We start from the raw sequence: 25,988 nt of genomic DNA on the forward strand, positions 1-25,988 counted from the left end.
CCTTGTGGGTGCTACGAAGGGGTCCAGCGTCATGAGCAGTCAAAGACCAGCAGAGGCCTTCCCCCGGTACCAGACAGGGCAGCGCTCTGGATCAGTGACTGTCAATGCTGTGGGAAAGGCACAAAGGATTTATTTTGCCCTGTGTATGTTTGGTACTGTGGGCAATGTGACACAGACCCTTTAGGCAGTGGGTTATGCAGAAGCAGAACAAGTGGAAGAGGCAAATCTCTCTCCACTATAACCTTGCTGCCAGGTTGAATCTTCCACAAAACACCTGAAAACCTTGAATGTCTGCTTAATTCACCTGGCTTGTGCCGAAAGGTAGGATGAATTGGGTTGTGGCAAGGAAGAGGGGAAAAAATATCTGCGGTCCAGTAATGTTCTTCGAAAACTCACCAGGTACTGTGGCTACAGGATGAAGACTCATTGTCAAAAAATTAGCAAAATCCCCTTTGTCAGAGAAAGGGAAAGGCTGACTGTAACCTGGAGTAGCTGAGCTCGAAGGGTCGTGAAGGAGTTTGAAAACAGCAGCCTTGCAAGAGTAGTTTCTGCATGCTTGATATTATTCCTCCCTATGCATTACACAGATGGTTCCATTGCCGTCTTGTACATGGTATGGATAAATAAGAGGGCCATGGGTGCCACCGAGAAAAAACGTTCTGTAAGTAATTGGTCTGAGACAGGGGGTGGAGTGACATTTAACATCAGCATGAAGACTTCTCTAACGAGAGGTTATTAATAGCAGTGGGAAGATGGGAGGCGGTGCATGGAATTTCACCCCCTTGAACGCACTGACCTCTTCAGGGTGTCTCCGCTCGTGGATTACTAAATTGCTCTTCTGCATTACACTGATGGCATTGCCTTGGCTTACGTGGAGGCCTGATTTTGGAACTGAGCAATCCAGCTGCATCAGCTTCATTCACAGTTCTAGGCAGCATGTCTCAGCAAAGCTGAGCCAGGGGAAGATTTATCTGTTGAACAGAAATCATGTGAGCTGAACAAAGCCCCACATACATGCATGGGAGAAAAGCTTGCTGAAGTCTGCCAGATGCCCACAGAGTAGTTTCAAGTCTCTGGAGCACCAAGTAGCATTGTCTTTCCAATGCACTGTGTCAGTGTTTTTTGATCTGGATAGTAAATGTTTTTACTTTTCCATTTTGACAGATGTTTAGGAAAGTGGATAGGTTCATATGCCCAAGGTCTGTATCCTTCTGCTTTGTTTGGAAACACTCTAACAATGGAAAATATTTTTTTTTTAATATTCTCAATAGCACGCTGGTGGCTTTTGCTGAGACAGTAACCTAACTGGGTCTGATCCATCTTAGCAGCATTGAAGGGCGCATATCACTTCTTCAATGCACACCTTCTTACCACACTGAGGAAGCTAAATCACATCACTGCTGGTACCTGGTAGAGCTATTGCTAGCAGTATCTTCAGAGGAAGTTGAGATGCAGTGAAAGCACAATGACGCAGAAGCATTATTGTATTAATCTGTTTAAATAGACCCTTGAGACAATCTACTTTACCAATTAGAGCATCCTGAGGCAGAGTTCTGCCACTCAAGTGTCAGCTTTGTCCAATCCCCCCCAGTCTGTGACTTCTAGGGAAGTTTCTAATTAATGCTGAGATTTTTTCCCTCTCCTTTGCACAGCATTCTGTGACTTTGCCTACAGGTAGAGACTATTTTTTTTACTCCTCTACCTAGAGACAAAATGGGTATTGAAATAGCCAGTGCCGAGTTTGCAGTCTCACTCTGTGTGTATCATCAGGACAATTATAATTGTCTATTGGAGGGAAGCTGCACATACCTCGAGAGGCTGTTTACTCAAAATGTAAAGTGAAGATCAGATACCTGCTAAAGAAGGAAGAAGCTAGCAGTTTGTGAGTTATAGTAGGTGAGTCTTGCTTGCTTCAAGAGAAACCATTACTGGAAATTTTAATAGATCTAGAATTGTATTACAAGGCGAGGAAATGCACCACCTGCCTCTCTCTGCAGCAGGAGGAAATGGGGCTCAGGGAAGAAGAGATGTGTGTGGGGTCACCCAGCGCATGCACCGCAGCCTGCAGAGTCAGTCTCTTGATGCAGTCTGGGCCTTTGTGGGTTGATGGATAGAAAAATTTGAGTTGAGAGGCTTTCCCCCCCCCCACCCTACATCTTTTTACCAAATTATTAACTGAATTTTTTAGCTGAATTTGGAGGAGGAACCAGCACTGAGTGAACTGAGAATATTTGTACCTTCCGATTATGCAGCAAATAATAATAATAATAAATTAATCTGCATTTCTTTACTTGTGAATGTTTTTGTGAGCTGGTTCTGAATAATTTGTGTACCAGCAGAAACCGAGGTGTAAGTCCTGGGGGGAAAATGCTTTTTTAGGAGCATTGTGCAATTCCAGTTCATCTATGGTGGGATTTTCCACACTGTTAACTCTCTAAACATGGTTTAAAGAAATGTGTATGCTATTGTCAAAGTAAAATGGCTGTTCATAGCTGACAGTCTTACTTGGCTATTGATTGCAATATATCTATAGAAGCAGAGCACTCAGAGGGTGGCACTACGCAAGTCACTCCCTTGTTTCCTGCAGGTGCTTTGCAGCTTCAGAGAAGCTGTTTGATACCACAGCTATGTGGCTATTGGTATCTGACAGTGACAATTTAATGCCAGACTAGCTGTGCCACTCTGAGCTTCTCAGCCGTGACAGTCACGTAATTATCAAGGATAGGTCTCACTTCAGTCAAAGCAGTATGGGTGGCACGGCAGGATGGTGTGAAAGTCTCTGTCCTGCTGAACAGGGTAGCTACAACTTCAGCTACCCTTCCGTACCTGGTTCCTTGGGCTGCTCTGCCTCACCTCGCTCACAGTATGACTGGAATGTGAGCACAGCTCACGCAGGTTTGGCCGTCACGCAGTTAGCCATCCAGAAGCCTGGCCGAGTGCAATGAGCTGTGGACCTGTGGCAGAGTTCGGCCACTTTGCGGTGTCGCCCCCAGAAGCAGAATGAGCAGTTGCACTGGCTGAGATGGGTCTGTGTCGGAGAAAGCCAGTGGAAATCGAGGCCAGGTATGTCTGTACAAACAGCTGCTGCTGCACTGCAGAACAGGAATGCTTCACAGATGCTTCTAAAAACCCTGGTATCACGGTGTCTCCCTCTCCCCTTGGCATTTCAGTTAGGAAACAGATGGCTAAAAATAGCCTACTCTCTGAAGCACCCAGAGAGCTGTGCTGCCTGATTACTCCTTTAGCATTTAATTTTTGTCCTCCTGAATGTATCCAGTTGTTTGTTGTTTGTTTTTTTTTTTTTTTTCAAATACCCAGTCCCTCATTTAGTAAAAAAAGATAGATTTAGGATCAAGCTGATATTAATCAACCAATCTTCTTGCATTTATCATAGTCCTTCCTCCTGCTGGTCTTTCCTAACATTCTGCTCTGCTATGGACCAGCAATCAGGCTCTGGGAAGAAAGCTTCCTAGCAACGCCTTAAGCCGCTATAACAATGCTTCAGAAAAAACAGGCTGTCTTTATGAAAAATAACATTGGGAAACTGATAGACTTTTCCACATGGGAAGAATAGATGCCCTGTGCCCTGAAAAGGAGAGATCCCATAACTTTATCACTGTCTTCCTCTTTTTTTAATGGAAAAATCAGAAAGGGCTCAATAAAGCAAAGCGAGTATCAGTAATATTGGAGACTGGAGAGTCTGGACTATTCTTTAGCAGTGGGTGAGAATAGGAAAGCAAGACACAACAAAATCTGAGCTATTCTATATTGAAAGAACAAGATATCTAACCAGAAAGGTTATTGTAAGAGCAAACCAGTGTGTAGCCACGGCAGGTTTTAGCTTTTGTTTTCAATCAGTAGACACTGATTAACTTGGGCTTTTTTTGTGTGTTTGCAGGAATCTAGATAAAAATTGTACCTTTGTGTTTGCTTGCTGCTTCTTACTTTCCGTCTCGATGTAGTGTTTTGTCACTGTCCTGTCCTGATTTTTGAGAGTGGAAAGTTTGACAAATGTGACCTGTATTCTAACATTTTAAAAATTAAGACATTGCCCTCCTTTTCCAGCTTCCTTCCATACCCACATCAAAACTTGACAAAAAAGCTCCCAATTGCCCTAAAGTAACAGCATAAAAATTTACAGTTGCTACAATTTCATACTATTCCTTTAAGTTTTGATTCATGAATTTCTGAACGCTTGGGGTTTTTTAATCTGTGGAACTGGTCTTCTGAAAATTGCAAAGATCACTGTCCTTCGTGTGGTATTTAGAGTGGACATTAGAGGATTGGTTCTTCAAAGTAACTCTTTCTGCAGCACTACCAGGTATAAAAAGTCATGACTATGGGCACATTTGAATGTGGGAACTTTCCCGTAGGGTCCAGAGCACATCTTCCATGTGCTCTCATTTGTACCCCAGGAGTTTTTGTGAGCTGTATTTCTGTCTCCCATCTGGAACTGGAAGCTGTTTGCCTTGTGCTCAGCAAATCTCTCCCTTTTATTAAATTGTAAACAGTGCAGGGAAAACAGACAGTCTTGATTAAAGTAGTGATTCCGCAGTGTGGTAACAAATACTAGATGCAAATTAATTACTTATGAAATCCTGCTTCATTCCTGTGATTTAAATTCTTATCAACTTTCTTTCTATCTGTTTTTATACCTTGTGCCTTCCTTCTCATGTAGCTACCAATACTGGAGACCACTGGAGTTAAAACAGCCAGTACCATTTTTCCTTGCCTGCTTTTAAGAAGGCCTCAGCCCTGACATTACTGATCGGGACAAGTCTGCTCCTGCTCTGATAGACCTTTAATTGGATGGCTCTGGCTATTGGGAAGACTTGAGGCAAGAGGAAAGAGCATCTTTCAGTTCAGAGCCAATGAAGTAACAATTGAGGGGGCTGACGGGTTCAGGACTGAGCCTCCCTCAGCTCTTGCTCCTGCAGCTATTGACACCCATGAGTTAGACCCTGCTTCTCTGCAGACCGAGACCTGTGATATTGTTAGGAAAACTTTAATTGCCAGGCATTTGTCTGGGTGCCTTGTGTCTGTTGTGGACTTTTTACAGACACACATCCAGCTTCAGCTGCGAAGCTGAGTAATCCCAGTGTCAGTCAGTGCAACGTCAGTAATAAGAGCAGTGTGAGGCCCTTCTGGTATCCAGGATTAACTAGAGCTAGCAGCAGCCTGAAACATCACAGCCTCCTCACCAAGCCATGGACCTTCTTGCTAGACAATTCCCTGTAGTTGGGAATACCATGAAGTCTGTTGAGACCAGTTGTCCATCCATTGTTGTTTTCTGTTATGCCTCTGTGGATTATGATTTTGTTACCTTTGGTTTTTGGCAGAACACTGCTCTCCTCTAAAGTGCTGGGCTCTGACATATCCTGCCTCTTTTTTTGTTTTGGCTGTGGGTGACATATAAACAGCGTGGACAGGCCTCAAACTATTTGAAGTTATGTTGCCAAGAGTTGCCATCTCAAGGCTTGTTCTTGGATCCTGGACAGCTTTTTTGGCTGTTTCACTGCCAAGAGCAGCCACAAAGCAGGTGTATTTGCTGCCAGAGAATTTCTCAGTCCTTCCAAGTAAAACAGCATAGTGCAACCCATTTCAAGTGGGCGGCTGACGTGCAACACTTGGCTGTGAGCTGCTCTACTGCCTGCTGTTTTCTCTGACTCAATATGGTGTCGGCTCCTTAGGGCTTGCCTCTCAAATTCTATGGTGACTCCAAAGAGGATATAGCAACTGAGTCTAAAGGGTCCTCCTGACCTTCACTGCACCCTCCTCATCAGCTACTTTCCTCAACTCCCACACTGCTGTATCACTGAAATCTAACAAGTGCTGATGGAACTGCACTTGGTATCAATCCTTCTTGAAACAAGCAATTATCTTCTGACTTTGGACAAACTATTTTGGCTCTAGACGACCGATCTCCCATTTCCCTTACTTCCTCAGCAGTCTCCTGTTTTGGCTCTGAAGGCTGCTTAAATCAGATTGAACCCAGTGTCAGCAAGCACAACTCAATGGAAGCCAGGCTTGAATTCAGTCCTGGAGATATAAACCAACCTTCAGCTTTGCTGCCAAGGCCCTGAAGTGTACAGCTAGAGCAACTGTCTCTGCCCAGTTTGAGCAGGTTTGGGTCATCAGGTGGGCAGATGTTTTCAGGGGTGCAATAGTGTCAGTTGATAGCATTATTCTCTGAGCTGCCACCCTCAGGTGGTTCTGTATTGCCTCTAACACATGGCACTGCCTGTTGTGTTGGTCTTTTTCTGCATGAATTACCATGCAATCCTTGTTTTGTACAAGGTTTGATGTCTCTAATTAAACATCTTGCAACACCAGAAAACCTAGTAATGATGGGGAACATTGTTTGACAAAGGCTTTGTCTTGAGAGGAGTTTCTCTGCTCTATTGTAAGGAAAAGAATGTGTGTCACCAGTAAAACAAAATGTGTTCAGAATTAAGAGTTAATGCATTTGGAATTATATTCTTTTCTCAACAGGTACTTGGATGTATAAATATCTGTGAAGGTATTCCAGCTCAGGTCATTGCGTGGCTTGGTATATTTTTCTTACATTATTATTTGGCTATGACTTTTGTAGAGGTTCTACATGTCCTCTGTAATGCATGAAAAAGACTGTGTGCCTTTATGTACCAAAAAGATTTAGTTAAAATCTCTGAAGCTTTTGCAAGTCTTCAGGAGAAAGAAAAAATTTCTGGAGGTTTATGTTGTCAAGGGCTGGCAGTTGTCTGCTTTCAGTATTGAGGACAATGTAAATTAATCTTTCCCCCCTCCAGGGAAGCATTGTGGTTCTCACTGCCTTCAAAGGCTGCAGTTAACTGCCTGCTGGGGCAGCCATGCCAATGGAAAGCCTGGGTTTTTTTAAAGTCACTGCATCTAGCCCAGTGCAAAAGAGACGTTAAGGAAGAATACGTGTTGGAATAATTGTGGTGGTGTGTGTGTGAGCGACAACAAAGCTTATGCTTTCTTACATCCAGAGCTATTGCGCAAAGGTCTAATTTCTTTCTGCCTCCTTGGGGGAGGATGGTGGGTGGTGAGGCAGCACGTCTGCAATGACTCCTAGATGGTAGAATCTGGGGCAGGGAAAATGAAAAAGCTGCTTTGTAAAGCATATTCTTCCAGTACAGTTTGCTGGTATGATTTCCATTAAAAATTGTTGAACAATGGATGGGGCACCTGTTGGTGGTGCTAGTTTGTGTTCAAATTACAAACAATCCTATCAAACGGATATCAAATGTTAATCCAATCTTCTTTCAATGGCTGTGTCAGAGTCTGATTTTGAAGTGTTTTCAAAGAGACACTAATGTAACTTTGATTAAAGGCAAAGATTGCTCTTACATGTTATTCAGGGTCTACTTTCTCTGAGCAAAGGAGTGCAGGGAAGAGATATCTGGCCTGGCAATAAAAAGAAGTGTCTATCAAACTGATACGGTAGTAGCGTCTCCTGACCCAAGTTCCAGCCTTTGCCTACTGCCATATTATCCAAATATAGTAGCTTGGGATATATCTCATAGTGTGCCATCACTGCACTAAATTTACTCTTTGTGATGTAAATTGAAAGGAGCTGTTTAATGAAGAACCTCTGAGCATGATGGGCAGAGCTCGGGGAATCACGGAATCAAGGAATCACGGAGTTTTCAGAGTTGGAAGGGACCTGTAGAGATCATCTAGTCCAACTCCCCTGCTAAAGCAGGATTGCCTAGAGCACATTACACAGGACTGCATCCAGGCGGGTCTTGAAAATCTCCAGAGAAGGGAACTCCACAACCTCCCTGGGCAGCCTGTTCCAGTGCTCTGTCACCTTCACCGTAAAGAAGTGTTTCCGTGTATTTGAACGGACCTTCCTGTGTTCTAACTTGTGCCCATTACCCCTCGTCCTGTCACTTGGAACCACTGAAAAGAGCCTGGCTCCATCCTCCTTCAACCCACCTTTTAGATACTTGTACGTCATAATAAGGTCTCCCCTCAGCCTTCTCTTCTCCAGGCTAAAGAGTCCCAGCTCTCTCAGCCTTTCCTCATAAGGGAGATGCTCCGATCCCTTAATCATCTTAGTTGTCCTTCGCTGGACTTGCTCCAGCTCCCTGTCCCTCTTGAACTGGGGAGCCCAAAACTGGACACAGTATTCCAGTTGTGGCCTCACCAGTGCAGAGTAGAGGGGGAGAATGACCTCCTTCGACCTACTGGCCACACTCTTCCCTATGCAGCCCAGGATTCCATTGGCCTTTTTGGCAACAAGGGCACATTGCTGGGTCATGGATAATTTACTGTCTACTAGGACCCCCAGATCCTTCTCAGAGCTACTTCCCAGCAGGTCCGCCCCTAACCTATACTGGTGCTTTACGTTCTTCCTCCCCAGGTGCAGGACCTTGCACTTGCTTTTGTTGAACCTCATTAGGTTTTTCTCTGCCCAGCTCTCCAGCCTGTCCAGGTCACGCTGGATGGCAGCACGGCCCTCTGGGGTGTCAGCCACCCCACCCAGTTTGGTATCATCAGCGAACTTGCTGAGGATACACTCTGTCCCCTCATCCAGGTCATTAATGAATATATTAAACAAAATTGGACCAAGTATTGACCCCTGGGGGACACCACTGGTTACAGGCCTCCAACTAGACTCTGTGCATACTAGGTGAATGTACACCTAGAGTTCATTTCTTCCGCTGGTCTTTGTACTTCGTTTTCCCTGTCAGCAAGAAGGGCTAGAGGACAAAGAAGGAGGGAGGAACTTAATGTTTTGGTTCTGAGTACAGTATTATTCATGTTCTCTGTACAGTCCAAATTCTCAAGGCATTTCAGAAGAAAAGTTATTCTTCCAGCAAAACTAGCCAAATCTTTTTGGAGCATAGAATATGGTGGTTTGGAAAACACTTTGCAGACCGTGAATCTCGTATAGATGTTAATGCCTAAATTGTTGCACCTTGTGTTTACTGCTTAAGGAAGGGACTGAATTGACTTAGTTCAGCATTTGTATTTACCCAGAATATAATAGTATGCAGAAATCTTATTGATAAAACAGTTTTGGATACATTGTACAGATACTTTATGTAAATTGCGCATTGGTTTGTATCTGTGTGAACTCCACATCTCTAAATAGAAGAGCTATTCTAGGCAGGTTCTCTTTCTCTCCCAATGAAGATTTGAGGTGCATGGAAAAGAAATCACTTTCATTTTAATCTTGGTCTGGCTATTACATTGAGTGCAGTTAATGAAGGACAGAGATATTAAGACAGGTAAATGTCTCATGGGAGTCTCCCTCGTTGTTTCCTACCTGGAAACAAAATTCTTTCAAGCCCTAGAAAACCACCTAATTCAAAGTTCTGTCCAGATGATTATAAGAATCTATTTCGGTGTGTCTTCTACATGGTAGCTGACATGGAGACTGTTAGTGTAACACTTCTCAAAAGTTACTGTGGTTCACTTCAGTTACTGTTATTAAACTGATTAAGGGCAGTTAGGATTCAGTGAGTTCAGCCTTGGAACAGCTGCTCATTTCTCATGCTTTTGTATGACCAGGCTGAATGCAAATATGGGAAGGATGTAGACTTTTCAAAGGGCTACAGTGCAAGTAGATCAGTGTCTGGTCTGTTTTCTTGGATGTGCATCACTGACAGGCTCTTGCTCACCTTCAGTATAGGTAGGTTTCTTGAAATAATGCTGATGTGAGGCATAAGTCTTGTGCTGGGCTTCTGCACAGGTGACAGTGTCAAGTTTGGAAATAAGACATTAAATTATGCCTTTGTGCATGCCCACGTCATAGATTTCAGAGATATTGCACTAGCATAACAGAAAGCAAAGATTACTGCACATTTGCCCTCGGTGACTAGCAAGGAGAAGACAATTGCTGTTTGTCCATCGCTTCCCTGCATGCTGTTGTCACGATAGCCCTTATGATAAACTGTAAATGGGTTTGTCACACATTTGATAGCTCTGGATAGTCCTGCATTTTCTACTACCTTTTAAAATTGCTTTTCAGTCCCATTGTCTGTCTTTTGTTCTGTTTCCTACTCCAACTCGTAATGAGTTAACATCAAATTAAAATAGGTGGGTTTATCCCACTGATTACCGACCTGCTGCTTCCCAGAAGTGATGGTGGCAGGTCACATCTGTACAAGACAGAAGCTGTTTAGAAAGTACTACAACTTTCACAGTAGGAAGGAACACAGAGTAGGGAACTCACTACTTTTCTCTAAACATATCTTGTTTGGCTAACATATGTCTTTCAGACATTTTCCCCTGAGCCTGCACTGCCACCAGACCTGTGAAGATATCCACAGCCTTTCTCTAGGATTGCTTTATTTGGTGGCTTAGTGACACTGTAGCATCTCTGGGAAAGCAATCATGTGGTCAAATCTTTTAAAGGGGACTTCCAGTGAAACAGCAGAGGTAATGTGGCTCAAGGTCAAACTTTCCAGCATATAGCACTATCACCGACAGCTGGGGGGAGGTGAACTATAGTTTGTTTACTTGCAGCTGGCTCTGGGGGTGAGAATTGCTGGTAGTTGTGGCTGTTCCACTTAAGCCTCAAACAAAACCACTTAACTCACTGTTTTCAAGGGTATTTGCTGTGGCTCGTTGAATGAACTGCTTAGCAACAGCCAGAGCAAATAATGTATTTATTTTGATACCTACCAAGTTGGTATTGGCACAGAGCCTGAAAGTTGCTTTAGGACTTGGTTGCATTGTGTTTGCTCAGCTCTTTAATTGTATGCTTCCTTGGGCAAAACTTTTCTTTACTGCACTTTACTTGGTGGTCTTCTGACACGCTGTAAATAAAATATGAGCACTTAAAGGCTCTCTGCCTGCATCCTCTCATTGCTCCCACAAGATAAGCTGCCATTTAAGAGGTTTCTTAAGGTAAGTTTCTCCCAATTCTTGAGAGATCTGCAGAGGCTAGCTACTCTTTTCCTTGATGGTGTTAGAGAAATGCCACTACTGAGGCTCTCGAAGAGGGAGGCAGCGTCTTGCCCTGACAGCTCCCTCGCCTGACTCCCCCAGCAGACTGAGCTCCTCGCCTACCGCTGACTTCGAGGCAAACCGTTGCGGCAGTTCAGCCACTGCACTGACACAGGACTTGGCAACAGCCGGAGGATTTCTGCTGTTAAAACCCAGAGCAACCGCTTGCAGGAGCGGGGCAGTGCTGCTGGGAGGGGCGATCCGCAGCTCCCCGCGCCCCGCCAGGCCAGAGGCAACGCGTACCCTGGGGACAGGAGCCGGGCGCGGCGCGGGGCGGCAGACCGGAGCGGAGCGGAGCGCCCCGCCTGTCCTCCTCCGACCGCCCCGCGCCCGCGGCTCCCGGGAGCGCCGCGACGGCGGTGGAGCCCCGGCCCTCCCCGGCGGCCGCACCGCAGGGGTTACCGGGCAGGGCGAGCCGGCCGCAGCCGCCCACAGGACCCGGCGGCTCGGCCTGTGCCTCACACCGCGGGTCGGGTCCCGCGGGCGGGCTCGGGGGCAGCCGCAGCCGCCGTTGTCGTCATCGCCCCTCCCCGCGCCGTGAGGGCTGCTCCCTCCAGGCCCGCTCCGAGCAGCCACGTCCTCGCGCTGGTCCGGTCCGGTCCGGTCCGGTCCCCGCTTTCCGTGGGGCTGCTCGCTGCGCCTTTAACGACGGCGGCTGCGCCGCGGCGGGCGGGCGGCGCGGCGGGACTGCGCGGCGCGGCGGCGTCTCCCGGCCGCGTCTTCCAGCGCCGCAGGCGAGTGGGTGGTGCGGGGCCTCGGCCGGGAGCAGATGGGGCGGCGGAGCGCGGGGTGCCGGCGCGCCGGGAGGGCCCCGCGGGCAAGCACCTGACGCGGCTGGCGGCGGCTTGGCTGCGGGTGGGCAGCGCTGACATGGCGAAAGCTCCGCGCCCAGGTGAGCGCCGGGCCCGCGGGCGGGCCGGGCCGGGCCGCCCTGAGGGGAGCGCGGGGCGGGGCGGGGCGGGGCAGCCCTGAGGGGAGCGCGGAGCGGCGGGGCTGCAGAGCGTTCCTCGCCCGGCGGGCAGCCCCGGTCCCCGACCCACCGGCATGGTGAGCGCCAACTCGTGCGAACGAGATGCCGGTGCGCCCGCCCTCCGCGGCTTTCCCGGGCGGCGTCTGCTCTGCCTCGGGCGCCCGCCTGGGCCGGTGCGGGGTTGCGGGGGCGTCGCGGGCGTCCGCTCGGTCGCCGCTGCCTGGCCGTCCCCCGGCAGCGGGGCCGGGAAGGGTCTCTCTGGCCCTGGGAGCCCTGTGGCTGCCGCCCTGCGGAGCGGGGTCTCTCTGCCGCCCGCTCGGGAGGAACGAAGCAGGACGCAGCAGCGGTGGGCTCCCCTGGGAATGGCGAAGGCGCGTTTGTTGGGAAGACGGGCCGAAAGGAAAAGGCAGCTGCGCCTCTCCTGCGCCTGTTGCGGGTTCGCGTGTTTGCACTCATCCTGCGGAGCCCGAGCCATGCGGGGGCGGGCGGTCTGGGGGCGTCAGAGCCCCGGTGCCCCGCGGCGGGGGGCACACGCGCAGTGTGTGTGACCGGCGGCGGGCGGCAGACAGACGGGGAACCTCTTGCTGTCGCAGAAGTGGTTTTCTTCTGAGTTGCAGGCAGAGCCCGTTGCTTTTGAAGGTGGAGGCCTAACTGTGCTAGGACTGAACGCCCGCTGGTCTGTGTGTGAAACTTGCCTGGTGTTCGCCGCTGGTTCTTGGCACAGCTTTATGGCACCATAGAATTGCTGAGGTTGGAAGAGACCTTTAAGATCACCAAGTCCAACCATTAACCTAACCTGACAAAACCATTTCTAAACCATGTCCCCAGGTATCACATCTGCCCTTCTTTTAAACGCCTCCAGGGATGGTGAATCCACCACCTCCCACCATGGTGATGTTAAGGCCAAACCCAAAGTTTTTGCCCAACAGAGTTTATTTTTTATTATTCCCCCAAAATACACCCAGAGACATAGCGCTTACAATCATGAAAGCATCAATAGTTTCAGAAGATGCAAATACAGTGTTGAACTAAATGGTTGTTTTCCATCTTTGGAAGATGAAGAAATAATCAAATGGGGGAAAAGTCTCACTGTTTTTTCTCTAGCATTGGTTTGCAGTCCATTTAATTTTGATAGCAAAATAAGGGAGCATTACTTTCACTTTTAGTGGTACTTGAGTAACATAGCATACATAGCTTGCTTGTTCAAACCCAGCTTTGCACAGGAATTTCAGAGGATGGTACTTCTCTTGGATGTGATTCCACTCACTTTGGTAGACAAAATATAACTTTTGATGCCAGCTTAACAATGTTGTCACTACTTACTGTAAAGAAAAGCAGGAATTGACCATTCACAAAGGACCTCTGGCAGAATATATCTGGGTTCGGAGCAAGGGAAATGTGCTGCTTTTATAAATTGAGCCTACTGAGTTTATCAAAGTGAGCTGGAATGGACAAAAATGTAGAAATGTTGTGGCTGTTTTGCTTGTATATATCCTGCCTTGGAGCCTCTGCCAGTGCAGTAACCTTATCACAAACACAAAGAGCGAGCATTATTTTAGTAGCCATGAAATCTGCTGCCTGATCAACGTTGAATGACATGTGTGCTTATAAAGGGCCTTTGGAGGTGGTCAACTTGACTCATTTGCATAGCCAGATCTCACCTAGTGGATTCCAGATCTTAAGCCCTCAGAGTAGTCCCTGCACAGAAATGCTTGGGCATTTGCAGAATTGTAGGTTGCAAAACCACAGAGCGGCAACTGCACAGCACTACTTGTCATATCGCAGTGGGGGTGGTGTGGTATCTGTTCTTCATCTCCTACTTCATTTTTTAACAGGCAGCAGTGACTCAAAAATGCCAGATCCTCCTCAGAAAGCCAAAATCTCTGCACTGTGAAAGTCATAGTCTTTCAGATGTGATGCAGGCAGTCCACCTACAGTCGTTGCAGGAAAAGGTTAGAGAATATTCATATCTTCTCTGGTCTTGGGGAGTGAGTTTGGAGGACGTGATGATACTGCTGAGAGGGAGTTAATGAAGTTAACTTCATTGAAGTTAATTTCTGTTGTGGGGAAGCTGGCATCTGAAGCTCCAAGAAATTGCTCTAAGCGATGTGCCGCATTTACAGGAAAGCTTGATCTAGGATTTGGAGACTGAACAGCTATGTTAAACCTCCTCTCTCTTTCCCCCTTCATCTCACCAGTAATCCCATAATGTGCGAGACTGGAAATGTCACTGGTACCTTAAAATAGGGACTTAAAGGCCTGCATAGCTTAGTTTCTCAATTTGTTTCCTGTACTCAATGAGCAAATATATGCCTGTCCTTACCATCTGCTGCAGAACTGCCAATTGAAGGATGTACAGAGTAAGTAACCAGGGACTTGTCATTGCTGAATTGCTATGGGATGAATTACACTGAGTGAGGAATGGGAGAGAGGAGTTGGTTATATTGGAATCTTCTGACCACGGTGATATCTGGACTTTTCCTTCAGTAGCTCTTTCACGTGACATCTTGATAAGGGAAGCTGCATTTTGTGTTGACTTTCTTCTCCCTGTAATTGTGTCGCTGGCTTTGTCAACTGTGCTCTTTGCTCTCCTTTTGATTATTATTTAGGGACTGATGCAGCCACAATAAGAATAAAGGGAGCTCCTGACCCTTTCCCCTTTCTGGCCTTTGCTGGTACCTGCTTGATGTTGCTCACTGTCTTCAAGCTGCTTCTCCTCTCTACTTCCTGTCCAAAGTTGCTTTCTTTCCAAAACCGACCGCTTTATTCTTCCCTTAATGCTTCCCTTCACCTCTCAGTTTTTCCTTTGTACCTGTCAACCCTTTTCCCACCTCTTAGAAATCAGTACACTGCCTCTGTCAGCCCAGGACTGCTCTCAAAGGGAGTATTGTAATGTCACTTCCCTGGGCTGCAGCTTCTCTGATGAACTTGGTGACTTTGTTCACTCTGAGACCCTGCTTGCTTTATTCCCCTTTCAGGATTACCTTTCTTCTCCTTTTCTCCCACTTACATGCTCCTGATTTCTTGCCTTTCATCTTGCTGTCACTTAAACCGGGAACTTTCTCCTGGCGCTTGTTTTCAAAGCTCCCACTTCTGTCCCTTTTAATTTTTCCTCTTCTGTCGTCTTTCTGAAGTGCCAACAATGCTTCCAAGTCTGCAAGTCACAAGACTATAAGCCTACACAGGTTTCAGCAGGGCAGGACTCAGTCTGTAAAGTACTGGAGGTCCATGAGCGGAAGGTATGGTTTGATGATCTGGTAGCTTGCTGTCAGCAGTAGGAGAGATCTTGTGCATTTCCACCTCTTTCTCATGCCAGCTGCCAACCTTCTCCAGCTCTTCTGCTGTCTAGTTCTGGGAACCAAACAGGTGGAGAACTCTTTGTTATCTTAAATTTTTAGAAAGTTTGTTTTCTGCTGGTTTTACGGTCTTTACCGGCTTAACTCCCGGGCCAAGTGACTGCCCTCCCTGGTGGGAAGAAGGACACAGGATCACATCCCTTACAAGCAGCTACCAGTTGGGGTGGTGGGAAGCCTCTCCCCCCCTGCATTGGCCTCCCACTCCTTTATTTGTCTCTCCTCACTGGCTCCCTGTCTTCCTTCCCCTTGGCCTCCCACACTTTTATTCTCTTCCCCCTCTCTCCTTTGGGGCTCCCCCTTCCTCATTCTGGCTCCCCATCTTCCTCTGGCCTGGTGCGCTCTCCCCCTTGGCCTCCCTGTCCCCTTCAGCCGCCCGGTCCTGCTGGCCAGCTGCCTGCTCCTGCTCCGGCCACCCAGTCCTGCTGGCCTTGCGCAGTGCTCTCCCGCTCGGCCCTTGGCCTCCTGCTGTCTGCCCCTCAGCCCACCCCTTTTTCTCAATCTCAGCCTCCATCTCTCCCATCACGTTCCCTTTTCTATTTTCCTCCTTCTCTCCTCTGTCTGTCTGGCCTCCCACTTCCCCCTCTGAGTGCTCTCCCCGTTGGCCTTCCACTTCTTTTTCCCCTATCCCCCCTGGCCTTGTGTGCTGTCTCTCTCCGACCTCCCTCTTGCCTCCCACTTCTGTTTTTCTCCCTCTCCCCCTCTGGCCTCCTCCTGTCCCCCTTTGGCCTCATGCTTCTATAAGCCTCCCACTCCCCCCCACTCTTTCCACTTGCACTGGATTTCATTTCAATTTCAACTGATTTCATTTCAGTTCCAGTCTATGCTACAGATTTGAGGTGTGACTTTGGGTGAATTCTGTGTGGCCCTGCTGACAGTGATTGTGTGTACGGTCCTTCTTTTTGGGTGGTCTGTGCACAGGTGCATACTTTAGTTTTCGCTCTGGAATAACTGGAGGGAGGATTGGTGTCTCCCTGCCTTGCCTGAGCTCCTGAGTCTGAGGAGTGCCTCTAGTAGTTAAAGTCACATCTTTTTAAAGTACATCTTCAGTTTTACCTTTGCCAAAGAAGAAATAAAACATAACTAGAAGATAACAGTGGGCAATTTTGGCCTGCAGTTACTCTTAACTGCGTAGTCTCTAGGTAACACTGTGTGGGTAGCTCAGTTAAATCACTTAATGGGTAGGCAGGAAGCATCTGAAACCAGCAGAACAGAAAGAAGTAGTATTATGCAACAGCAGTCAATGGCAACAGCAAAGGTCATTCCTTCTACCCAGCACCTCTTTCCAAGTGGAAAAATTACTTCTGCTTTTTTAATTTTATTAGGAAAACCTTCCCTGAATTCAAAATGGTCACAGTTCTAAAACAAGTTTTGACAAGTAGAAATGTTTTAATCTGTGTAAGAGTCTATTTTTAACTATTTTTTTATTGAGATTGATTCAATCTTCAATACTTTGCTATGCGAAAGACTTGAGTTTTCAGTAGCTGTGAGAACGTTGTGTGCTATTTTATCGCTGCTGACTACGTTGGTGTGGTAGTAGTGTTCAGGAGTGCTTTTTTTTTTATGGTTGCCTGTCTGTGGCATGTGCTTATGTTGAGGCTTGGTCAGCAAATGCTTGTTAGCAAGCGAAAGATGTAGCCAACTGCTGGGCCTGCTGCAGAGCTTGAAATCTGTGATAGCGTGATAGCAAGGTGAATCGTATTGAATGGTTTTCCCAGGAAAGCCCACTGCTGTGACCACGTCCAGTGACAACTGTTGTTCTTGTCCCAGGCTGCTGAAATGCATCTCCCGGCGAGGTCGGGTGGGGGCACACCTGAGCCTGGAAGGTCCGCTGGGCTGGCCTGGCCCATGGGTGATACCGCCGGCGCACGGAGGGGCTGGCGTGACTGGCATTCACATCCACCTGCTTGCTTTCCATCTGTCCTGTTTGCCTGACAAGGTAACCATAATTCATGCACTGTTAAGGAGAAGAGGGCCTTTAGGAGATACTGGAGTGATTCTGAAACCAGTCCTTCTGGACTGTGCCTACTGTTCTGTTCTGCTGTGGTGCCCCGTCATGAATGTGTTTCAGGTATAAAATCATTGCTATTTCATTCCCAAAGTGTTTGTGCTGATCCTGCTGGTGAAGTTCTGCTGTAAATGGCAATAGCTTGAGTCACGGTTTTCTTTTTCAGCGGCAGTCGGTGTTTGTAAAAGCTAATTCAGGCTGAGGAGAGGGCAGAAGCAGTAAAGAAAGGTAACATGGCTGTGGTTTCACAGCAGGGCTAGGCTTACTTCTTAGAGCATTTGTAAAATGACTTTTCAACTCATTAGGTCTGATGGCCAAGCCCTGTATCTTGGTCAAGTATGCTGTCCACTAGAGGACATCATTTCCGCAGATAAACGTTCCTTCCATTTTAGAGAAGGTATTGCTGTCCTCTGCACATGTTCCATCTCCCCCAGGACCTGCTCCTAAAGAACCGGGGCCTGCTCTCTGCCACGTTGGTTTATTCTAAGTCAGAGGTAGTGCCGGTTACTGGAATGGAACAAATAGATGCCTTTTCTTTCTCATGACTCGATAGGCATTTTAAATACAATCCTTGCATAATAAGTAATATTGAACCAGCATTTTTGGTAGTGTGGATTTATTGAGTGACAGTGGTGAGACTTTCTGCTTTAGGATTTTTGGGGCTTATAGGATGAGTGGGTTTTAGACACCAGGCCTTTTAAAAGGATAGAGACAAGTGGTTAAATTAAAGTTGTTTTCAGATCATCTTAGGCCTTACTTCACTTCTTGTCTGTTTTTCTGCTTCCATTTCCTTAGTTATGAGAATGTTAACTACAGACCAATAAGATCACTTTAATTCCTCGTGTGGGTTTTTTTTTTCTGCTTTAGATATACCCTCAGATCACATGGAATGAAGTGCACTCATGCATTGCTTAATTGTCACATCACTGCCAGTTTGTCATTTCTTAAAAAAAAAATAAAATAAAATAAAATTGGGTTTATGCTTTCTGACCAGGAGAAACTAGACATGATTATTCTCTTATATACACACTTCAACTCCTGTTGATTTCAGCAGGATAATTTGCTCATGAAACTCTGAGAAAATGAGCTCTGCTGGTGTTTGCGGGTGAAAGTGGAGTTGGCCTTTCCCGTGGCTGTTCTGCTCCTTAAGTCTATTTGTGGAACATATCAGAGATTTCATGATCATAGTAGGTTTTTTTCTTCTTTGGATGGGTAGCATTAGAAACTGCTGATACATGAGTGGGAACTACTGCTTCTGCAGTTTGCTGGAACTGCGTACAGTTACTATACACCAAGGGTGCAGTTTGCCTCACATCTAAATTTGGGTGCCATCTACAGAGGTGCAGTCTGACTTGCCCTCAACCAGAAGTACAAATGTCACATAACAGGACATGGAACTATTTCTGTAGCAGTTCTTAGTCATGTAAGATCCTGGATGTTCCTGGGAAGAGGATTTTGTTATTTTATTTTTATTTATTTTATCTTTTTTTAAATGAGGGTCAGAGGGGCTGAGCGTTCTTCAGGGATGAGTTTAAGTGCTCATTCAAGTGTGGGGTCAGTTAGCCATTTTACTGCCTATCACAAGAGGATGCAACTGATTGCATCTGCTGCTCTCGCCCTTATGGAAGCTCCTGCTGTACAGGATATAGGTTTCAGCTGTGATCCTTATTTATGCGTCTTAGTGCTACGGAAATCAGTATCTAATGTGGGTAAATTGGGTAATGAGCATATTATAAATCTAAATATCTTACTTTAACTGATTCTTTTCAGCAACATTCAGAAGTGACTTTGCTTTTAATTAGCAAGTTATATAATGAGACCTGCTGTGAGGCTGGGATGTATGGTGAAGTATGCTGAGTCACACACCCAGATCTAGTATATCCATGATGTGGAAAATTGTTTTCTGTAGGTCCCACAAGAGTTGTTGTCATGCAGATATGTGATAGCGTCAGCCACAAAAAAAATAAAATATGAAATGATTTAGTGCAGGGAAAATCAAGAGACTGCTTTTCAAAGTTGCATTTTACGCATGCATCACATTCACCTCATCTCGTGCCACCAGATCACAGACACAGCAAAGTACCAATGGAATTCCAGCTGTTCTTTGTTGAAGAAAAAAAGCAAGACTTTTACAGAAGAAAATCACTGATTGTAATCCTAATTATACTTAATATTAATTAAAATTAATTACAATTAGTGCTAGCCTAACCAGAGAATTCAGCTTCTGTGCGTGGTGCTGCAAGATGGCTCTGCTTTTGTCTTCTCCCTCGCTGTTATTGTGGCTGTGTGCTCAGGGCGAGCCCCGAGTCAGCTCCCTCTCTAATAGGTGAGTGTAGCAACCTGCAGTACTATGCAAAAGAAAACAGTTTAGGTAGGAAATTTTGCTTCTGCTTCTGTTTCTCGTAGAAGAAAAGCACCTGTGCATTTCTGTGAACTCTTCTTCTGCCACTTGGAAATGTTCCCCGTGTATCCTGCTGCCAGTCTGTTGTGCTGCCTCAGCAGCCTGTGGGAACTTCTACACATGCATCTAGTTCAACTATTGTCACTGGCAAATTAGTGATGTAGCGGGTTTCTGCTAAAGGATTGCATTTCTACATGTTTTCCCCTTCTGTCCTCAGAAATTGTGGTACTGAACAATGGAAATGAAATAGAGGTTGCTACTCTGCTTGCAAAAATTGCTGAAATCTGGATGCTAAGAATCAGTCAACAAACCCAATAAAGTTCGTTGACATAGAAGCATCAAGTGTAATTACTGAGGAGTTAGCCTGTATTTTGAAGTAGGGCTGGTCTTTCCATTCTCTGAAACAAAATAATAAAATAAAATATGCAGCAGTTGACACTGTAAATCAAATCAGTGAGTCCAGGCAATGCCAGTGTCTAATGCAATCAAGAAATGTTAATAGAGTCCTATTAAGGTGGCTAATGCTAATCTGTTGGCACAGAAGGAAGCAGACTCAATAAGACTAATGTATTGGGGCGATGCAATGCAGTCCAGCCAGCAAATAAAGATAGATGTGAAGAACTGCTGCAGTGAGTTTACGCAGACTTGTGCTGCTGACTGTGGCTATGTTTAAGCTGCTGCTAAATCTAGAAGCGTATAATAAAACTGATGCTCCCAGGGGCTTTTCTTGTAGCCAGAATTTATGCCTGGAGATTTGTGACACTTTTCCCTGCCCTCCCTTCACAGTCTGCATCCAACTCCAAGGTCACTGGAACCATGAGCTTTCTTTGTGGGGCCAACACTGTTACTGATTTCCAGACAGGGTAGTGGCAGTTCTTCCCCAGGGAGCTGCTGTTTTCTTCTGAGTACTTGTGAAGTCTCTACAATTTTTTTATTTATATAGCCTTCTCCCTTCCTTCCTTCCCAGCAAATTCTAGTGGCTGAAATGGAGAGCTTTTTATTCTGGCAAAAAAGCAACAATCCCTGCAAGGCCTTCTAGGCTCCTCTTTGGGCAGAAGTTCCTTCAGCTTCACATTATTCATGAGGAGATACTTAATCCAGATTAAGTAACATTAGAATGGCATTGGTTAGGGAGGTGCTCATGGTCTTTTGAATTTAAGTTGAAAGCGTTAGTGCAACTACTGACTTTTTTTTCACTGGTGGGAGGTGCATTTATATTTACTTCCATTTTTCCATGGGCAGCATACTGTGCTTGAGGTGAACACCTCAAACTGTCATGTCAGCATTGTCTCTGTGGCTGAGGGAAATGACAGTTTCCACTTCTGGACAGGGCCCTTACTTCTATATATGAAACGTTCCTGGAAGCCACTGCATCCAACACTTGGGAAGTACAAACCTGGGAAATGAGCAGCTTTCCATGTTCTACTGCTGCTTGTAAGCATGAATTACTAGTGATCTGAAGAGAAGCTTTGAATATCTTAATGTCTCCAGAATTATTAGATATAGCAAATGACCTGAAACACCTTAGAGCTGTTTTATCCGTGGGTCATGCATCTTGCACTGCGCTGCATTGTACTTTGCTTACACCTCGAGTTCTCAGCTCTCTCTCTTGTTACTCAAGATTTCCCAATAATTTTGTGCAGGGAAGAAGAAAAACCGTAACAAAACCACCTAGCTCTTGTTTTTACTCCTTCTTGTCTTTATTACATCTTACGTATTGGATGGTTGCCTCCAAAGTATATCACAAACTTATTAGGCAAATATGTCTTATGTAACTGTTCTTCAGTGGGAATTAAATTCTTCAAGATTTATTTTCCTTCCCTTAAAGATAGGAATGTGGGCTCCCCCTTAAAGAATTGATAAGCCTTGAAGCCCCCTGAGCCTGTTTGCCGAGCAGTGCCAGTTGAATGAATGGAGAAACAAAAGTTAAGCAGGCGCAGTAGCACAGCAGGCTCAGGGTGTGTTCAGAGTGTGCCCAGCTATGTCTACAGGGCTGCTGGTTTTATCCGAGTCAGATTTTGTCTTTCCAAATTCCCCTCCTGTGTTTGGTATCTGTGTGATGGTAACCTGCACTGAGGGAAGCTAAGGAGAGCCTTCCAGCTCAAGTTTTATGGTCTTGTCAAGATAACTTAGACCTAAATACTGAGATAGGTCAAGTGCTTAATTTTCTCTTATTTGGATAAGAAAATGTGAGCTAAACCAAAACCCTGGCCCAAGAGCCTTAGTAACTGTCAGTACTAATGAACCAGGGGGCATGTACAGGTGGAAAGCATTGTCATACGTGAAGGGATATCTGCCTCTCTAGAGATTCAGGAATAGATTTGTCACTTTAATTACTCTGCATAAGCACACTTTTTATAGAGCAGAAGCTGGCAGGATGCTTGTGTTACCAAGAATGAGAACATTAAGCTGCTCACAAAAAAAAAAAAAGCTTTAAGATCATTTCAGGTACAACTTTATACACGTTTCATGACACTTGGTGTAGTTAGGCAGTCTGTCTGTGTAAGAACTTGACCCTTGGTGTCACAGTGAAACTGGGATTCCCCCATACTTTGTGCTCTTCTACATGTTTTAACACATGGAAAGCTGTTTTATTTTCTGGAGAATGGCCTGGTATAAGCTGCTGTTAGTATTACAGGAGGAAAAATATTCTCTGGAACATCTTCCCTTTCAATTTCTTGATGCTTGTGTTTTTGTTTTCTTGCTGTTTCAAGGTAATTCTTTTCCATTTTATTGAGACAGCATTTTTATAAACATTGTGTTAGAACCTATACTGCCCAAAGACCATGAATGTGGTGAAGATTTTTGTTTGGTTTGTTTTCGATTTTGTTTTTCTTTTAATTGCCACTCTAATGAGTAAGAATCAAGAGTTCAAAATATTTTATCTTCCTTGGGTGCTTTTCCAAGCATATGATGATGACTTTGGAAACTTCTCTCAGCATGACTCATTAAAATGAAGGCACTTTGCCTTTTCTGGCACATGCATGATACTTGGCAGTAGAAGGGCATGAGAATGAGCTTTTGCTCTGAGACAAGAGAATGAGGATTAATAAGACCTTTTCCAAGAGCTGTCTAATGGGACCAGCTTGTACAGTTGGCTCTTCCCAGAAGGTTATGAGGATTTTAGCTGGCTTGCTTGGCTTTCTTGACCTGCACAACAGAGAAATATCTGTTAGTGGGGTTTTGCTGTGTTTTCTACCTTGCATATCATTAAGGCAAAGGCCAGCTTGACTCAAATCAGTTTTGGGAATCACATGTCAAAGGAGTTAGTTGCCCAAGCATGCTTATGCCATACTGCTCTGTGTTTGGTGCTAGGGTACAGAAGGTTTCTCAGGCCAGCAGGCCTGCTCTAAGGATTGCAGGCTTGTTTTGAGACAGTGGATGGCAAGCTTGCTATTGCCCAACTGTCTATAGTCAGCTTCTCTAGCTCTTCTGCATGTTGCCTCTTCTGTTTATAGTTGGTGATCTTCGTCAGCTAATTCCTTTCCTCTTCTGCTGAGGTTGTGGCATCATAGTTACTGAGAGAGTGAATTCCATTATGATCAACAGCCTGCAGCTTTGTCTTTGTGAACGTTAAAAAAGCACCTTTGTTATCTCCAGCTAAAATGTATGACCTTGATGCTGGTGGTGTCAGCAGGGTACCATGTTCCTCTGGTCTCAGTGAGTTATCGGGGCCTCCCTGTGATGCACCATCTCAGCTCTTCCAAGCTGAACCAGGAATGGGAATCCAGTAACAGTGTGGCTGTGGGTAGCAGTTGTTCTGCACAAGACTAGGTAATTTTTTTTTTTTTTCCTCCAGCATTGACAGGATCCAGGCAACCCGTGGGGCTACTGGACTTGGCTCAATAGGAAACCCTTCGATCAGAACTTAAAGTGAATGAGACAGGTAAAGGACAGGGGAAAGAGAAAATATCCCCACTGTCATCGAGCAAATCAGTAGCAATTGTAAGATTGGAGAAAAGTCCAATCATGTAGCCAGGAAAGGATGTTCTTTAATGGACTGTTTATTTCTCTAAGTGTCTTTGAAGTAGGTCTGATAGTCTTGGCACATTGTCCTTAAGAAGAGGCCTTATGAAGTATGAATTACCTGCAGGCTGATAACCCAGGTATTTCAGGAAGCAGCAATAAACTTTGAACAGCTGGAGGAAGTAAACACCAGAAACTGAGTCTTAACATAAGTAGAGCTGAAAAAAAAAAGTAAGCATGTAACTTCCTCTCTGATAGAAGTGCACTATTAGGTTTCTATTTTAATTTAAAAATAACAATTTTACTGCAGCTAAAATCCATCTTTTAAAACAGTTAACCAAGGGCTTTATTAGTAAATTGCATTTTTTTCTTTATCATAAAGCTGATACTAGTGTACTCTGATTGCAGAGGTTGCAAAGGCAGTTGGGATCCAGTAGGTCTGGGCATCCACTAGACGGTGTTGGTTCTTCAGGGAAAGAGACCAGTAAAACTAGATGGCAGGGTGGAGATGTGATCAAGACTTCTTGTGTTATTGCTGAGGACTGCAGAGAGAGTTGACCAGTTTTCAGAAATGTTGTGTTTGCTGTCCAGTCATGGACATGATTAATTTGTGTGTTGTGATCCTGCAGTATAGTGTCTGTTCGGATCAGGTGGAGGTACACCATCATATTTCCATCAAACCAGCTGAAGCACATGACACGTACTTTTGATAGCTTTATGTTCCTGTTCTCACTGCAGGCAGAGAAGGCCTCATTTTGTCATGAAGCTGTCTGGTACCAAAGTTAACCATCCAGAATGTTTTTGACAGGTGGGAACTTGTATTATGAGGTTACACTCCACCAGAGTCATGTGGCTGTAGCACCTTTGTTTTGATTTTGGGAAATCAGATTATAGGCTTGAGGCACAGTCTGACTCTGATCAGCTGCAGATCAGCACTAGCTACCGTTGAAGAAATCCCGCTGCAAGTGACCTGTCCTGGTGAGAAAATGCTTTCACAGAATATAATGTTAGCTGACTTTTTAAATGGATTATGAAGTTTAAAAGTAATACCAAGGTCTGACAATTGCATTTTCCCATTGTACTTCTATTGTATTAGTATTAGATACTAGTGCTTCTTCTGGAAATATTAGCCTTGGTTTTGAATGAGATGCAAAAGGAGTCTGGAGCGGGTTGAGAATGGAATCCAGCTCTTGTGTTTCCCAGAATCATGCTTGATTATTTTCAAAATGAATCATATGTTCAGAATAGACAACTGTGTTTAAAAATACATAAATAAAGACATTTGAAAGAATAGGCCTGAACCAAACCATCAGACCTTCCCTACTCAATTCTGAATGCTGGGGAAATTTTATTCTCTTCCAAACAAAGTGTTTAAATTGTGTGTTCTGCAGGGTAACAGGATGTATGCTGCTCTGTATTTTTGCAGTGTCTGGCACAATCTTGACTGGTTGCTATGAACTTACTGAAGTAATAGAGCCAGCTTGCTTCTAAGTACACTCCATAGTCTTAAGATCTGTATATCTCACTGTGGACATTGCCCTGTTGTACCAGTAGTTTAGCCAATGCCAATTGCTCCTACTACCTCCTGTTTACTCTTAGAGCAGAAACATCTCCTGCCAGAACTCTGTGAATGAATGTGATCTTTGCCATAAGTTTTTCTTCAGTGCCTCTACAGATGTTTTCATTACTTCCTGTTACCCCAGCAGATCACAGGTTTGTTTTTTTTTTCCTTCTGATTTAGGATTATAGGACAATTCAGACTGGAAGGGACCTGAGGTTTGTAGTCGAACCTCCTGCTCAAAGTAGGGTCAACTATGGGAGCAGATCTGGTTGATCAGGGCTCTGCCCAGCTGGGCCTTGAACGTTTCAAAGGATGAAGATTGTGCTGGGCAGCTGCCTCCAAAGAATGACTTTTCTTCTGGGGAAAGTGTTTAAGGAAAAAGCCAATACGAAACTCATTCCTACTTAGATCCAGTGTCTTCCGTCCTCACATCCTGCACCACCATGAAGGCTGTTGCTATGCCTCCTCAATGCTTCCTTCACAGGCACTGGCAGACTGCTGCCTGCTCCCCATGAAGCCTTCTCCTTTCCAGGTTGAACAAGCCCTGTTCCCTTAGCTTTTCATCACCAGGCAACTGTACAGGAGGGAAGTTCAGTGACAGAAATCAGACTTGGATCCACCTGCTTCATTAGTTTGTGCCTGAGAGTCCCTGTCCATAAAATAGATCTACTAATACTTCCTTTTCTTGTAAATATGTAAAGCTCCTATTAACTTGTAAGATTCAATTAGAATCTTAAATAGGAAGGTCAACTTTTCCATATTTTCAA

At 45.3% G+C, this 25,988-nt stretch overlaps 1 protein-coding gene across 1 annotated transcript in view; it reads left to right on the forward strand.

The window, feature by feature from the left end:
- Positions 1-9,381: 9,381 nt before the first annotated feature.
- The window catches only part of PITPNM3 (PITPNM family member 3), a gene marked incomplete at both ends in the record, with an annotated part of 121,292 nt that continues 104,685 nt past the window's right edge, over positions 9,382-25,988 (forward strand). Inside the window, 3 exons of the mRNA XM_082492945.1 lie at positions 9,382-9,390; positions 9,523-9,643; positions 11,039-11,854. Of these exons, the coding sequence (XP_082349071.1) occupies positions 9,382-9,390; positions 9,523-9,643; positions 11,039-11,854 (946 nt within the window). The remainder of the gene's footprint in view (positions 9,391-9,522; positions 9,644-11,038; positions 11,855-25,988) is intronic.

This window comes from Vanellus vanellus, assembly GCF_965231255.1.
Source record: "Vanellus vanellus genome assembly, chromosome: 19".
Classification (NCBI taxonomy): domain Eukaryota; kingdom Metazoa; phylum Chordata; class Aves; order Charadriiformes; family Charadriidae; genus Vanellus; species Vanellus vanellus.